At 34.2% G+C, this 16693-nt stretch overlaps 1 protein-coding gene across 1 annotated transcript; it reads left to right on the top strand.

Moving 5' to 3' along the window:
* The first annotated feature begins 261 nt into the window (after positions 1–261).
* On the top strand, positions 262–15288 carry LOC123659604 (chromobox protein homolog 1-like). The gene is made up of 6 exons (XM_045594809.1): positions 262–705; positions 7968–8111; positions 11610–11741; positions 12652–12798; positions 12910–13034; positions 14369–15288. The coding sequence occupies exons 1-6, from the start codon at positions 439–441 to the stop codon at positions 14391–14393; spliced, it is 840 nt and encodes a 279-aa protein (XP_045450765.1). The 5' UTR covers positions 262–438; the 3' UTR covers positions 14394–15288.
* Positions 15289–16693: the final 1405 nt, after the last annotated feature.

A 16693-nucleotide genomic window follows, 5' to 3' on the forward strand; every position in this document is an offset into this window, starting at 1 on the left:
TTACTTTAGTTTGTAGAACTACCCACCTTATTTTTAATTGCCTAAATGAACTGTATTCAACCTTAACACTCCGGACAAATCTTTGTAATTTTTGGAGTGTATTACTGTACTGTAATTTTTTTTCAATGTAAAATGACTTTAAATAAAAAAAAAATGTTGAAACATTTAACATTGAGCATTATGCAGTATAATGCGCCTTAGTGCTGTAATTGGAAAACTAAGTAGTGGTTACTGGTTAGTGGGTTCTTCTTCTTACTCTGTAATAATAAAGTTGGCAGCACTGATACTAACATATTGTCTGTAGTCGTTTTAAGTTTGGCGTTCTCCCATTTGTATCTTATTTTCCCTCCATTGTAATATAATTTGTGTCGATTAAAAACTTGATTATTATTACCAAAGTGAATATTTTCCAGCATTGTTTATTTTCCAAAATTCAGAATGCGAAAGATATCTAAGAGCCGTACGGATGACGATATGGTTTCATCTACGAATGGGTCTAGATCTCTGAGTACCGAAGAACAGCAGGAAACAGAACGGTCCGAACAGGTTGAGAAAGAGCTTGATGATAAACTAAAAGACAGCGACTTTGAGAGTGAACCTGAAAAACCAAAAGAATCCAGCAAGAAAAGTAAAGCAAAAAGTAAATCAAAGAAAAAGAAAACTGAAAAAGTCGACAACAAAAAGGATGCCGAAGAAGAGTTCGAGGTATACTTTTTTATTTATTCTGTAACTAAACTTATAATATTCCTCCCTGCTTTCATTATCTTCGTTACTTTCGATGGAGGATAGATGAATGTTGTTTTATGGATAAATGCGTCTGTTCCTCTAGTACTAAAACGTTGAAAGTGATTGTAATTTTGCTAAGTGAATTAGGTTTAAAGTATTTAGATATCGAAGCCGCGTTGGCGCAACGGTCACAGCCATGGATTGTACCTGTTGCGCTGGTGGTTGCGGGTTCAATCCCCGTACTTGACAAACAATTGTATTGGCCATACAGGTGTTTGCCGTGGTCTGGGTGTTTGTGCAGTCCTTGTGGGTCTCCCCACTGTGCCTCGGAGAGCGTTACTTATAGTAGGGAGGGAATATATCCGCCAACCCACATTGGAGCAGTGTGGTGAATTAAGCTCTGGTCCTTCTCCTACATGGGGAAAGAGGCCTATGCCCAGTAGCGGGATATTACAGGCTGAAGTGTATTTAGGTACATCTAAATATATATTTAGAGATTCGCATTAATAGACTTAATTGTGAAACTAGCTGTGCTCGTGACTTCGTCCACGTGGAATTGAATCTTCTTCTTCTTTAAAGACTATGGCTCCATCAGCTTTTCACCGATGATTTTGCCAATGACAAGTACTGAAAGTGTATAAGTCCAGAAACAGTCTGTTTTTGATAGTACAATAGTGGGATAAGTCGCTTAAGTTGCAGTTAGTTGAAAATATTTGACATGATTGGAATTGAATATAAAAGTTATCGTTCAGTTCACAGAGTTGTAAAATAGGTAATTATGTGCATAGCCGGCAAGAAGTAAAAGGGCAAATATTTTCGTGTAAACCCCGTTGTTACAGAGATCGTGGTTGAAGTTTTGAGGTTAAATTTTTATATCGGAAAAAAATTAACCTACCACCTTAGACGTTAGAATAATGCTTAGCTCCGGTGCTGCGGGAAGTGCAGCCCTTCCGCCCTTGCGTGCGAAAGCACGCTCACTCATGCTCCGTTCCGCAGCGGAGCAGCCGGCGCCGCAGAGGGCTGACCTCCCTCCGCGCCTCCGGCTTAAAAAAAAACAGGCTATAATGTACAATACAGGTAGATTTTTTTATCGGATGTTAAAGTTTTGTTATTTCTGACTCTACCTTAATTCCAGTGCTGCGGTAAGTTTACTCATGCTCCGTACTGCGACTATCACGCGTTATTTTCGAACAAATGTACGTAAAAACGATCTTTACTGCAAGATCAAAATACGATACGAACTGACCTTTAATGACTGACAAATAGACACTTTTAAACAAAATAACGCGTCAGACAGAATATTCATTTATAGGGCAGACCAAGACCACGTGGTCATCAGTGGTGGTGGTCATGTGTGGTGGTGGTAGAGTCAGAAATAACAAAAATTTAACCCCCCATAAATTAGTCACCTGTGATGTACATCATAGCCGATAGCTTACTATATCCATTCTAACTTGTGGTGCAACCAGGAGGGTCCACACAATAAACTTTGGAGCAACCTTGTGAGCTATGAGCCACTACTTGCTGCTCCATGTGATAGGATTCCCAAACAACATATTTTCAAAAGGAAATACCATATACAACCATTTGAGGCTGAAAGAAACCAGTCCGGCTTACGCGAGGTTCGTATTTACACCGACGGCTCCATAATGGGGTCTGGCACCGGTGCCGGAGTGTACTCACAAGACCTTAATATCAATTTATCACTAACGCTGGGCCAACACAGCTCCATCTTCCAATGTGAGAGTGTTGCGATAACCCATGCAGCCACCGCCGTCCTGTCAAAAGGCATTAGAGATTACAACATCCGTATCCTGTCAGACAGCATGGCTGTACTCAAAGCACTAGGGAGCAATTCGACCAACTCTAGTCTTATATACGAATGTCACCAAACCCTGGAAGTATTGGCCTCACATAATGAGGTAATCCTCCAGTGGATAAAAGGCCCAACCATCCTAATGCCGCTACCATTTGGACAACTGCGCTCGTGGGTAAGGCAACGGACACGTGCAACTCACAATGCCCTTTGGGCAAACCAAACTGGCTGTAGACAGTCCAAAATGATACTAACGGAAGTATCACCACACCTAACGTGCCGACTGCTCAGTCTTAACCGCTTGGACATCCGAATAGTTGTTGGCACGATTACCGGCCACATGGCACTTAATCACCAACTATTCATTATGAAAGCAACGGACAGTCCTCTTTGCAGCGGATGTCTGGCTGCGGAAGAAACAGCCGCCCACGTAATCCTGGAATGCGAGGGAGTGGCCGCACACCGGGCTACCATCCTTAATGAAATAAGGACGCTCCGAGAAGCCTGTGAACGCCCCAGAAGGCTTCTGACCTTCTGGACTTGGATTATTAGATATGTCAAAACAATAACAGAACTTTGGATTATTAGATATATCAAAACAATAACAGAATAATAACAGTCTTCAAACTAATTTATAGTCAATGAAACAAATTATGAAAGAAAACTGAATACAACTTAGGAGTAGATATTAGAGTAGTTATTTTTTCACTTGGCACCGACTTCAATATTATAAAATATTTATTTAATCATTTCTGATTAACTAAATCAAAATACGAATTACTTTGTACTAAGCAAATTCATTTTTCACTTTTTCATTTCCTGTTTGAAGTCGGCTTTTTTTTTGTTAAAAATTATTTTATTTTGCAATTTTTAGTGATGGGTAGACCTAACAAGGATGATTTTTCTCTTGTGTCGGGGGTCCGGAAACATACACAATACACAAGCACAAACACCCAGATCATGACAAACATCTTATATGGCCAATACAAATGTCTGTCCTGCGCGGAGATTGAACCCACTAACGCCAGCGCAACAGCCAGTGCTGTGACCGCTGCGCTAACGCGTCGACATACTATGAGTAAAGTTCGCTATCAGGTGTACGTAATAACAACCGGGACTGACAGCCTAGCGTGTTCTCTGAGGCTAGGTTGGGAGAACCACAAGGATTAACAACTAGACGGAAAATAAATATTTGTATAAACATAAATATCCACTCCGAGCGGGAATTGAATCCGCGACGTCGGTGTTTAGGCGCCGCCGACACGGCGCATGCACCATTATATCAAATCGGTCGTCAAACAGCAAAAGGTAACTGCTGTAAATTGTTGAGAAATTCCCTCGAGTGTTTATGGGCTCCATCATCAAACCTGGTCCTGCGACACACATTACCACACAGCAGGTAATTGCTATAAATCGTTGAAAAGTTCCCTCGATTATCTTTCGTCTCCATCATCAGACTGTAATGGCACTTGTAACTCATATAGGTGCAAAATCCTCATCGATAGAAACGAATTAAGTTCAAACAGCAGGTAATTGCTATAAATCGTTAAAGAGTTCCCTCGAGTATCTTTTGTCTTCACCATCAGACTGTAATGGCACTTATAACTAATACAGTTGCAAAGTTCTCATCAATAGAAACGAATTAAGTTCAAAAAGCAGGTAATTGGTATAAATTGTTGAAGAGTTCCCTCGACTATCTTTCTTCTCCATCATCAGATCGACTCTAGACCTTTATTAAATAGTAGTCCTTTATAGTACTTAATGAAAACATGATTAAATTTACTAGTCACCCGTACGATTTTTGAAAGTTTCCCTCGATTTCTTTGGGATCCCATCATCAGATCCTAGTTTCCTTATCATGGAACCAAACTAGGGATATCTCCTTTCCAACAAAAAAAGAATTATCAAAATCGATTCATAAACGAAAAAGTTATATCCGAACTTACATTAAATATATATATATATATATATATATATATATATATTTTTTTTTTTTTATTTTGATTTTTTTTTTTTTCGGTAATATTTTAATTCTTTAAAAATTGATCAATCGCGACATTATTTATTTAATCTGACATATAAAAAAAAAATTAATTTAATTGTATTAATATAGATATACTAATCTGTGTTATTATTATTGAATGTTTGTTTTTATGAATTTTTTTTTTTTTTTTTTTTTTTTAGATTTGATTATATGATTAATTGGACGTAAAATTATTATTATCTTTTTATTGATTTTATTGAATTGTTTTAATTAATTGGTAAATTTAATGTTACATATTGACATTGATTTTAATTTTATTAATATAAATGTACTAATTTCTATTATTATTATGTTTGTTTTTTATGAATTTTATGAATTTTTTAAGTGTGATTATTTATTGATTATTTTATATTTATTGATTATTTATTGATTATTTCTTATTTTTTGATTATTTTGTTTTTATTGAATTGTTTTAATTGTTTGTTAAATTTAATGTTACTTGTTGTGATGAACTTAACTAACGCATTGGGTAACTGTAATGTTAGTTCTAAGTTTTGTTAATGCATAAATAAATAAATATATATATATATATATATATATATATATATATATATATATATATATATATATATATATACGGTCGAATTGAGTAACCTCCTCCTTTTTTTGAAGTCGGTTAAAAAGAAGACAAATTGCGAAGATTACTTATTATTATTGATTATTATATATAAACCAAATGCATAGCAAAGACATTCGATTGTGAAGATCTTGAGTTGCAAAGTTATGGATTGCCTGGGAATTTGTAAAGTATCAATTTCGTCCAAGCACAGTATACACAAGGAACTTATTTTTTACGTAACTATTACTTGCGCTGAAGCGATACAGCCGTGCTTCCATGAGCGCGTTTCGGCGCGGAATGGCGAACGACGATGGTTCACTTGTAAAAAATGTATGAAGAAATTTGAGAGCGTTTCTTATTTTTCTCATAAATGGAAATATTATTTATTTTTCTATAAAATATCTAGCGCTACGCATAGAGGACTTAATAAGCAACAATTTCTTAGTGTAGTTATTTTTCTTAGTGCAGTGCAGTATTTAGCTATAATGGTTCCTATTCAGTACCGTCTTTTTTTAATTTTTTGCGATTTCTGTGATGGTTAAACTGTATTTGTGTGAAAAGTTTGTATGGGGCTATAGAATTTTTATGTTGTCACTCGGAGATGAATATATTATCTTTCATTTGAAAGCAAGATATCCTCGCAGGGTGACTCCTAATTAATTAAAATGGTACGTGAAAAACACTGATATTTGTGGAAAAATGTCATAGCGTCCTTAAATGTAACTCTATTATTAATTAACAAATACTATTAATGTTTCAAAATGGCACTTTTTTGTAGGAAACTAGATTATCTTTGGAAGAAAAATAAAATAATAATTACTCTTAATCATTATCTTTGGTACAGTCAGCACAGAAAGGTACAATATGTTCCAAACAAATATATTTGTTGCAACTCTCGCAGGTGTAATTTGTTTTACGGTCTTTCTTGACTGGACACACTTGACACCTTTTGCGAACTGCTGCTACAAGCATTTCGTCAATTGTTAGACAATCATTTCGTATGTAGGTTTTCTTACAGTTTTCTACTAAAGCTTCAAAAAGTTCTCTAATTGCAGCTAAATTATCTAATTGAATTCTTTGCTGACATGTAGAAATATCATCAAAGGTCAAAGAACTTTGAATAAAATAAAATCTCTGTAAAGACATTACAAGCCGAAAAATATCGACACCTGTCCCATCAGTAGCCCATAAATCGCTCAAATTTTGTCTGCCTGATCGGTAAAGACCAGCAAAATAAAGAAGGCCTATAAAAGCTTTCAATTCAACCATAGTGCATTTTTAACATGGGTGTACTTAGATAAATTAGTACACGAAGCTATTTTAGGTTCAATGCGTGTATTAGTATGCATAAGTATGATTTGTAGCATATCCTCAGTAATAAAAAGATTCCAGCATTCCACTTCAAACATCGCCGATTTTGCTTCTGGCACTACATCTGGCAACTGATGAATTATATTTTCCGTTCTGGTTCTGACATTTTGTCGAAAAGGCGTCTTATACCAAATCGTACTATCTTTGCCACGATAAAAGCTCGAAGTCGATCCAAATGTAGAATGTTCCTCCAACTGTGGCGAACGATTTCTATGCGACAGCGTAGATAGCGTAATGTCATCATCGTCAGACTCTGAGATTTCTTGCTCTGTATCACTGGGATGACTACGCTCACTCAAATGATCTTCCTCAACACACTCCTGATCTGACAACGCAGACTCAGAGTCAGACTCTTGTAAAATCGACAGTATACGCTGTCTTTCTTTCTCTTCTCGGTCCATTTTTTACTAATTACCTACAAAAAACACAAATAACATACATTAAACTATATATTAGCAACTTAAATTATAAACAATAAAAAAAAAAAACGGAAATAACAGCATTAATCTACGGTAAAAAAATTAAAATGATACGTATACAAAATTGCGCGAAATTGTTACACTAACTGCGGGGATGGGTCTTACATACCTTTTTTAAATTTGTGCACGTTTAACTCCCGCTGCGGCTGTCGCACGACTAATTTGTTACCTGCGACGCAAAGAACCACTCAACAGATCCAGCTACTGAGAAGAGCGGCAACGTCGCACTGATACTAACTTAACTACAAATAATACAAAATGTGACGGGTCTCACAGACCCAGCCTCATGACGCCTGGTTAACTTCAAACGGCTCAACCGTTTTTTTTTTTTATATTTTTCATTTATTTTTGCTATTTCATTTGGTACTTGGATAAATTTACCGACATTCGGATTTTCATCCTCATTTTCTCCCCACCACATATATTTGCACATATTGGGTATTTTCCCCACTTTTACCCCCAGAGTTTTGTCAGGGCTCAACCGATTTTCATTGAAAACATTATTTTGTAATGTGCATGTGATGCGCTTTCATTTGAGACCCCACTAAATTATATTTGCAGACATTCAGTTATTCTTTCCCACTTTCACCCCCCACGACTTTTAAACGGCTCAACCGATTTTCATCAAACATATCTAAAAACAATCGCCCGTAACTCACCGTTCATACACAAAAAGAAAACTAAATTGAAATCGCTTCATCCGTTCGCGAACTACGGAGCCACAGACAGACAGACGGACGGACGGACGGACGGACGGACGTACGGACGGACAGACAGACAGACTGACAGACACGTCAAACTTATAACACCCCTCTTTTTGCGTCGAGGGTTAAAAAGGTCTGAATTAACACAATTAAAAAATTAGAATTCTATACTAAATATGAATAAAACAAAAGTTGTAGTTACTAATTTCATGTTGTCCCTTTATAAATGTTAATGATTTCTCATTAATTTTTTAGTATTATTTCACAGGTAGAAAAAATAGTTGATTCTAAGAGAATCAGAGGAAAATTGCATTATTTAATTCGCTGGAAGGGGTACTCTGCAGATAGCGACACTTGGGAGCCTTCCAACACTTTGTCATGCCCTGATTTGATTCAAAAATTCAATGAGGAGGTTGGTATATTTTTTATCTTATTTTGTTACTCATTAAAAAGTGTGAAAATATATTCACTTAAGTTCAATCGTGTTCACTTCAAAGTTTTCTTGCTTCAAAATATTCTTATTCTTATTCTTGAAATGGCTCCCTTGCGGATTTGCCAATATCAAAGTATTTAAACTTTGCTTTATTTGGAGTTACAGTGGGAGTTCAAGTTCGGTTCCAATTCCCGCAAAAGTTTGCCTGAAAGAAAAGTTAACTTGCCTAAGACAAAAAACACACAAAGATATATAAAAATACAATAGTAAATATATACTTGGAATAGTTACCTTTTGTTAGATATCTCCATCCCGTTATAGTTTTATATTGTAAGTCTCAATGAAAGTGCATAAAGAAGTAATAAACGGGGAGAAAACACACATTAATAAGGATTTTAGTTCAGTAGGATGTGGAATCTCAGGGGAAGAACATCATACAAAGAGAATCGTAATTTAGGACAAGAAAAAAATATATGTTCTGGGGTGCTTTCGTCTAAACCACATTTAGAAATAGAGAAGTCTTTAATTTAATTTTAGAGGAGTTTTACAAAAATAATAATTTATTTTTAAAGTTTTAATTTGTAAAATGACGATTCGAAAGTGCTCTTGGATCCTATTTGAGTAAAGCTATTTTTTATTTTGATTTTGATTTCATTCGTATTTTAGTCATAAATACAGGTATACACGAGTGGCTCAACCTTAGGCGACATATAGTTGAGGTAACGGCTTTGCTTGCATCGCGATATTTAAAAAACCACGGCTTGACTAATACTGATTCTTGGATGCTAGCATAGTACTTCCCTTTAATAAGGCTACTACGGGACCAATGTTCACCCAAGTCTGAGAGCATGCGGGTTTTGGAAAGGGTCATGAGATAGAAGTAATTAGAAGAAGAAGTAAGTTCAGATAGGATTAATAATTTTGGAATAAGAGGATATGAAGAATACTCATATCCTTTGAAAACAAAACGGTCAGAAAGGTATTGTCTCCGAAACTGAAGAGGAGACTCCCCACATTCAGTCACACCAATAATTATTTGTAGCGACTTTGACTGAATCCTATCAAATAATTTTAAGCTAGTTTTAGATAGATAGATAGATAGATAGATAGATACTCTTTATTGTACACAACAACAATCAACACAATAACATATTACAAATAAAAAAATAAAAATAAAACAGTGTACAAAGGCGGTCTTATCGCTAGAGTAGCGATCTCTTCCAGACAACCTTTGGGCATATAGGACACAGCGTAGTGAAAAAGCGGTAGGGAAGTGTATACAGAGAAGTGACAATTAGTGTCACCTAGAATAATATCAACTATTGAGTACAAATACACATACATATACAGCACAATACATACATACATACATAGATACATACATACAAACATATATATGTATATATATACATATATATATACACACATATACATATATACACAGACATACATACACATATATATACATACGCATAAAAATACTATACCTACATATAAACGAAATACATATAATATGAATAATAGCATAGAATACAAAATACAAGTGAAGCGATACTCCTACAATATGTTATGCAGAGATAAAAACAATTATGACGTACTAAGTGACAAATAGTGCGCCTTGAGGTATTTTTTAAAGCAAGACAGGGATTGGGCTTGTTTTATAGGAAGAGGTAGAGCGTTCCAAAGTTGAACAGCTTTAACTGAAAAGGAATTGGAGTAAAAAGAAGTAGTGTGAGCTGGGGTTTCGAGCATCAAAGTAGACTCAGATCTAAGGGTGCGTTCGTGTGTATTACAAAGATACTTGAAACGCTCCTTAAGGTACAGAGGTGTATCAGAATGAAAAAGTATACAATATAGTAGCGAGAGTATGTGAGTATTCCTGCGAAAGCGAATCGGAAGCCACTTGAGACAACTGCGAAATTCGGAAACGTGGTCATATTTGCGAAGACCAAATATGAACCGTATGCAAAGATTTTGAAGGCGCTCAAGCTTATTTAATTGCTAGTTTTATTACTGTTTTGAAGTAAAAACGATCCATAGTCCAAGTGGCTGCGAACCAGGGCGTTGTACACCAGTTTTTGGGTGTATGGATGTGAACCCCACCAGACACCAGAGAGCGAACGCATAATATTAATTTTTTTTTCACATTTTTTAACCTTCATATTAATGTGAGTTGATCCTGACATTTTCGAATCTAGTACAACTCCCAAAAATTTTACACAATCCTTAACCGGGACAACTTGTCCGTTAAAAGTGACACTTATATTTGGAGTAGTTCTACAATGGGAGAACACCACAACACTACTTTTCTCAATAGAAATTGACATGCCGTGGTTATCAAGCCAATCTGTTAAGTAAAATACAGCTCTGTTTATTCGTTCAACAGAGTCCTAGAGACTCTCAGAGGAAATATATAAAGCCAGATCATCCGCGTACTGAAGAATATTACAGAAACTAAGAACAGAGAGATCTAAATCGTGTGTGTATACACTATACAGAAGAGGACTGAGGACGGAGCCTTGAGGGAGTCCTCTTCATATCAATCTAGAAGATACATCCAGATACGCGTAGAAATAAGAAGGGAGCGACAAGAAAGATAATTGAAAATGTAATTTACTATCCTCACTGGAATACTCAGATTGAGCATTTTTTGCATAAGTATCGGAAGTAGTACATTATCGTACGCGGAAGCGAATGTCCAAGAATATTCCTATGAGGGTCTCACGTCTCAAGGCAATCTGCATATCTAATAATAACTAGTCTTAAAATTTCTATTTTGGAAATATGCACTACAAAGGGTCCAACATCCTCTGTAGAATATTTATTTTTCTCCTTGTCAAATTCAGGATTTGTGAAACTAAGTTGGACGGAAGGTGTGACATTATGTGGGTTTATTACAGTTTTTTTTTGGATTTTGTGATGTTAAGTAAAATACAGCTCTGTTAAGGTGTCAGAATTTGGGCGTTTGTGCCTATTTTCTGTATCCACCTCCATGTTGGGTGTAGATGTTATTGGTAGAACATAACCTCCACCAGGATCTGGAGGTTCGTCATCCATTATTATAAATAAAACTACAAAATACTTACGTTAAAACAACACATACAAAACCTTCACCAGGACAAAAATACAAATAGGCAATTTAACCGATAGCAAGATAACTAAAATTGAAAAAAAAAACGCAATTGAGTTAGAGCACTTGTATACAACACTCAACCCAAAGCAAAGTTCTGCTTCAAAATAAGAGATAAAGGTTATTTAGTTGTCATTGCAGAAATTTTGTTTATTTAAATTTTAGTTGCAAATTTTTGTTTGAATGAAAAAAAAAAGTAAAATTTGTTGTATGATTAAGTATTAATAAAAATATTTTTTAATATTATTATGTCGTGTTTATAATGTCTGCCTATTGCTTTCCTATTTTTTTTTTTACAAAATTTATCAATTTCAATTTTAATTACTGACCTTTTTTTCTTTATACAGAAAGAAAACTCAAAAAATTCTTCCAAAAGCAGCAAAAAAAGAAAAGGTACGAAAAAAGAGAGCAAGTCACCCCCTAAAAAAACCAAAACAGAATGGGATGGTAAAAATGCAGATGAAAATGCAGAGTATGAGGCAAGTTTTGCAACATTTAAAAGTAATACATAATATGTAGATGATTTTACATGCATACATACATAATATAATCACGCCTCTTTCCCGTAGGGGTAGGCAGAGACCGCTTCTTTCCACTTGCTACGATCCTTACATACTCCTTTCGCTTCCTCCACTTTCATTATTCCCTTCATACATGTTCTTCGGCTTAGGGTACTCTTGACCTGGCCTTTTTTAAAGACGTCCCTTATTTGGTCTCGGAACGCCCGCCTAGGTCTTCCCCTTCCAACCCTTCCATTCACACTCGCCTTATACATTTTTTTCGTCAGTCGTTCTTCACTCATTCTCTCGACAAGACCAAACCATCTGAGCATATCTTTCTCAATTTTTGTCACTACATCTTCTTTCAGACCACAACATTTCCTTATCTCACTATTTCTTATCCTGTCACTCTGTTTAACTCCTATCATACTTCTTAACACTCTCATCTCAACTGCATTTATTCTGCTTTCATGTTTTTTCTGCCATACCCAACTTTCACTTCTGTACATGAGTGTTGGAACCAACACCCCTCATTCACAGCCAAACGAGCCTTGTTAGACACCTTCCGACTTTTCATAAAGGAGTGCAAATATTCATTCACCCTGTTTCCTGCATTAACTCTACTTTCAATATCACTCTCACATTTACCATCTCTTGTAAACTTTGAACCCAGATACACAAACTCATTCATCTGTTAATTTGTTTATCTCCAATCACGATATTGCAGTCTGTCACTGCCTCATCTCTTTCAAACACCATCACTTTTGTCTTCTTTACATTCATCTTCATTCCCTTTCTTACAAAAGCTCCACTCATAGCAGTTACAACTCCTCGTTTGCCGAGTCAGCTAGTTATTTGATATAAAAAGAGTAGTTATCATCATTTACAGGTGGAGCGTATTCTTGAAGTCCATCACAAAAAGAATGGTGCCCGGGAATTTCTTATTCATTGGAAAGGATGGGCCAGTCAGTTTGATTCCTGGGAACCAGAAAGTAATTTGAATTGCCCTGAATTGATAAAGAAATTCATGGACAAGGTAATTATAAATTAATTCACTATCTTAAAATGTATTAATCTAAATATTTACTTGATTTTAACTATAGCACAAACAATAGCTCTTTTAAATCTAATACATCCTAATTAATAGGTGGAAGTGGCGCGATCAACGGAATCAAGAAATTTAAGAGTAGCTCCAGAAACAACAAATCGGTTTACTTTACAAGATCCTTCATCAGGTCGCCGACTTAGCAAACGTAGGGGGCAACGTCAACGGTAATAATTTTATTGATATTTTTAAAAGCAGTTGTAATACTGCTGGACTGTATTTTAAACTGAAAGTATAGTTTAAAAAGTAACCAACTACTTATTAAAGTTCTTCTACATTGTCACCAATTCACACAAGTTCTTTAAACCATTAACCATTTTAATCACAACTAAATTCTCAACAAATAATTATAAACATACATACACTATTTTATAAATAGAGTACTAGCTGTGTCCGCGACTTCGCCCGCGTCGAATTTAACAAAAAAGTTGTTGTTCGGTTCGCAGAGTTATAAAATAAATAAATTTCTAAAATAAAAGTAGCCTAAGTTACTCCTATGTTGTTGTTCACGGGCTCTTTTCTGCAACTCGACGTCTTGGTGCGCCTTTTTTGCGTGATCGATAAGTTACTCCTATTACATCAGCTATCGGCCAGCCGAAGTCCCGTCAAAATCGGTCCAGCCGTTTCACAGATTAGCCGGAACAAACAGACAGACAGACAGTTATTTTGGTATATGTACCGTGTATAGTTGTATACATCCATATGCATTTAGTAGAAAGCAGTTACTTTAATATTGCAAAAAGACACTCCAATTTTATTTATTTATATATATACAAACACAATATGAAACTGTCTGCTTGTATATACACAGTTTCATTTTTGTTTTATTTTATTACTAGCTGCCTGGACAGACTTCGCTGTCAAAATTTAATACTAATTTTTCATAACTTTTGCTCGACTTATCAAAGTGAACGTGAGTCGGGTGAATTAATGCGGCATTATTATCGGGTCGAACTCCTGGAAACTGTCTGAAATTGTTTGTATTATGTATATATATAATTAATAAACGGAGTTATGGTGATTCAATTTTTCTTTTCATAGTGGTTTCGTTATTGCAATATGTTACGTTATCGCAAATTTAAATTTTGATTACATCTGTTATTATTTTCTGTCTGTCTGTCAGTCTGTTTTACTTTAAAAGTACTAAAATTTTTCATTATATGATTAATTACTAAAATAATTTTTATTGGTATTGGTGGAGAATATGTTATGATAACTGCCAATCCTAATGATATACCTACCGTAGTTATGAGGATGTAAATATTCAATAAGTAGACAGACTGCCCGGATAGACTTCGTTCTATCAAAAATTAATAGTAATTTTTTTTTCTGTATAAAACCTTCCGTGGGCCTTAAGGAATATAAAAAAAAAAAAAAATTGGTCAAGCCATTCTCTAGTTATGCGCTTAGCAACATTCATTTTTATTTATATAGATTAATTATCCTCTTTAACTTTATTACACTCTCGACTATCATAATGATGGTTTTTCTTTTGTTTCAGCGTGCGGTATGACAATGCGGAGTAATAAAATAAATATTAATGTAAAATGTTTCTTACTTACTTTAAAAACTTTTACAATGCACAGTACAAATTTTGTGCATAATTTTTTATCAGTTTAAAAATATTGATTATCCCTAAGCAGAGCGTTATTGCAAAAATTAGTAGTGAGGTCATTTATATTTCTCTAAAGGACTGTTTGAATAAGTTCGATGTTTATTTAATTGACATTTTTAATTTTTAGTTTTCTTTTATAACAATGGTGTTAAATAAGAAATAATAATAAATATTTTTAACATACATGTTGACATTAAAACATATTTTTATCTTTCCAAATGTCGCTTTATACTAAATATCATTAAAAAAATCTGTAACACAGGTACAAAAAAAAAAAAGCGTAACGAAAATTTTAACACAAAGAAACTGCATACTTTATAAGTACTATATATGTGTAGTATAATGTTTTGTGTGTATAAAAAATGGGATATTTACATAAAGTACACTGAATTTTTTAAATTTTATTAACAATAATAGTCCCAAAGTAATTATGAAAAATTGTAATAAGTAATGCTGAATTTTCCTATGAGATATTCTATAATCTATATGAACACTCAAATTACTCAATAAAACTGCTAGTAGTTTATATATGTTTTCTATGACATTTTTAAAAGTTTCACTTAGGTGGGAAAATTCTCTTTTTTGTTCTGAAATTGGTACATTATTGTATAATTTTCTGTAATCAGATTTAAGTTGTAAACTATGCGAATATATTGATATTTTTTTTTATTTAAAATGATTTCATAATTTTGGCAAAACATTCAAATTTTGTCTATTTCTAGCTGTATTATTTGTCTATATGATACCTGTGTGAAGTATATGATGAATATATGTTATAATATGGCTATTTCATATTATGACGTAAATTTTTTATTTTATTTGTTTGTAAGTATGCTTTAAGTTCCAAGATGTTTTTTATAATACTGTCTGTTTTATCTGCTGTCGAATGAGGGTTATGTTAGGTAAATTCACTTCAGCCTATCGCAGGCCACTGCTGGACATAGGCCTCCACAAGTTCACGCCAAAAATGGCGTTAACACATGTGTTGCCCATAGTCGCTGCTACCCGTCTTCGGCCTTTGTATTTCAAAGACAGCATTTGGCTGATTATCCCGCCATCGTCGTTCGGCTTTATAAGTTCCAAGGTAGTAGTGGAACTGTGTTATTCCATAATTGCCTCTTACGACACCCAAGGGAAGAGAGGGGGTAGCTATATTTTTTACTGCCGTAGCCACACAGCTATCTATATGTTAGGTGAATGGTTTAATTAATTTGAATAACTTACAAAAGAATATTAGAGTTTTTGTTTGTAGCGCATGTAGCATATTATCTTTTAGACAAATATAAAACTTCTCAAAGACGAGATAGAATTGATATATAATAAGTTTTTTTAAATATAAAAGTTGCATGTGTTAGCATTTTTTATAAAGAGTTTGTATAACTAAACGCATATATATTTTTTTGTAGTTGAAATTATAAGTTTTACTTAGTTAAGCGTTTTGTTATTATTAGGTAACTGTTCCATTTGCGAACCTGTTCATTCATAATATTCGATAGTTTCAATTAGATTTGTACGATTATAAAAGAGAATATATCAACAATAGAACTGCCAGTCAATGAGACTAAAACTATGTGTTTATTTTATTTATTATTGATATATGAATCATCATTTTCAGATAGATAGATGTTCTACGGTAAAATGACTTGTTCTCAATTGTCTATGATTTCAAGTCTTGTGTTGTTCCGTGCTACATGACCTTACAGAAAAACTATATTATCGATTTTACATATTTGTTTTAATAAAAGTTGTCATTCCTTAAAGAAACCCTAAAGTTTCCGTTCTTAGTCTTTACAAACTACTAAATATACATAGTTTATGTACAAGGGTGTAAGAAAACTGCTTTACATTAAGTCCATGTACCGAATTTTTCTTCAGAAACTGCACGCTTTTGCATATTAAGTACTATACAAATCTTTAATTAATCAATTGATTTGTTAAAAACATCTTAAGAAGTTGGTAATCTCATCTGAAATGTGCAAAAGAATATCATTCTTCATAGAATTGAATACTTTAATATGTAAGTAATTGTGAAACGGAAGTAATATGGTATTTAAATTAATTGTAATAGTAGGCACTAAGTGTTATAAATATGCTAACATTAGTTACATGTGTTAATGATTTAGCTGTCGCAATAAAATTATTATTGATAAATATAGATGTTTCCAGTAGTATTGGCACGCGGTGTTATGTATGCTTGTATAAATACTGTGT

Source organism: Melitaea cinxia, chromosome 14 (genome assembly GCF_905220565.1).
Source record: "Melitaea cinxia chromosome 14, ilMelCinx1.1, whole genome shotgun sequence".
NCBI classification, from domain to species: domain Eukaryota; kingdom Metazoa; phylum Arthropoda; class Insecta; order Lepidoptera; family Nymphalidae; genus Melitaea; species Melitaea cinxia.

Bases quoted from the DNA above. Each gene is read 5' to 3' on its own strand.
- LOC123659604 (XM_045594809.1), top strand. From the start codon at position 439: ATGCGAAAGATATCTAAGAGCCGTACGGATGACGATATGGTTTCATCT. The intron at 8,112-11,609 runs GTTGGTATATTT...TTCTTTATACAG, and splicing joins TTCAAAAATTCAATGAGGAG to AAAGAAAACTCAAAAAATTC. The intron at 13,035-14,368 runs GTAATAATTTTA...CTTTTGTTTCAG, and splicing joins CGTAGGGGGCAACGTCAACG to CGTGCGGTATGACAATGCGG.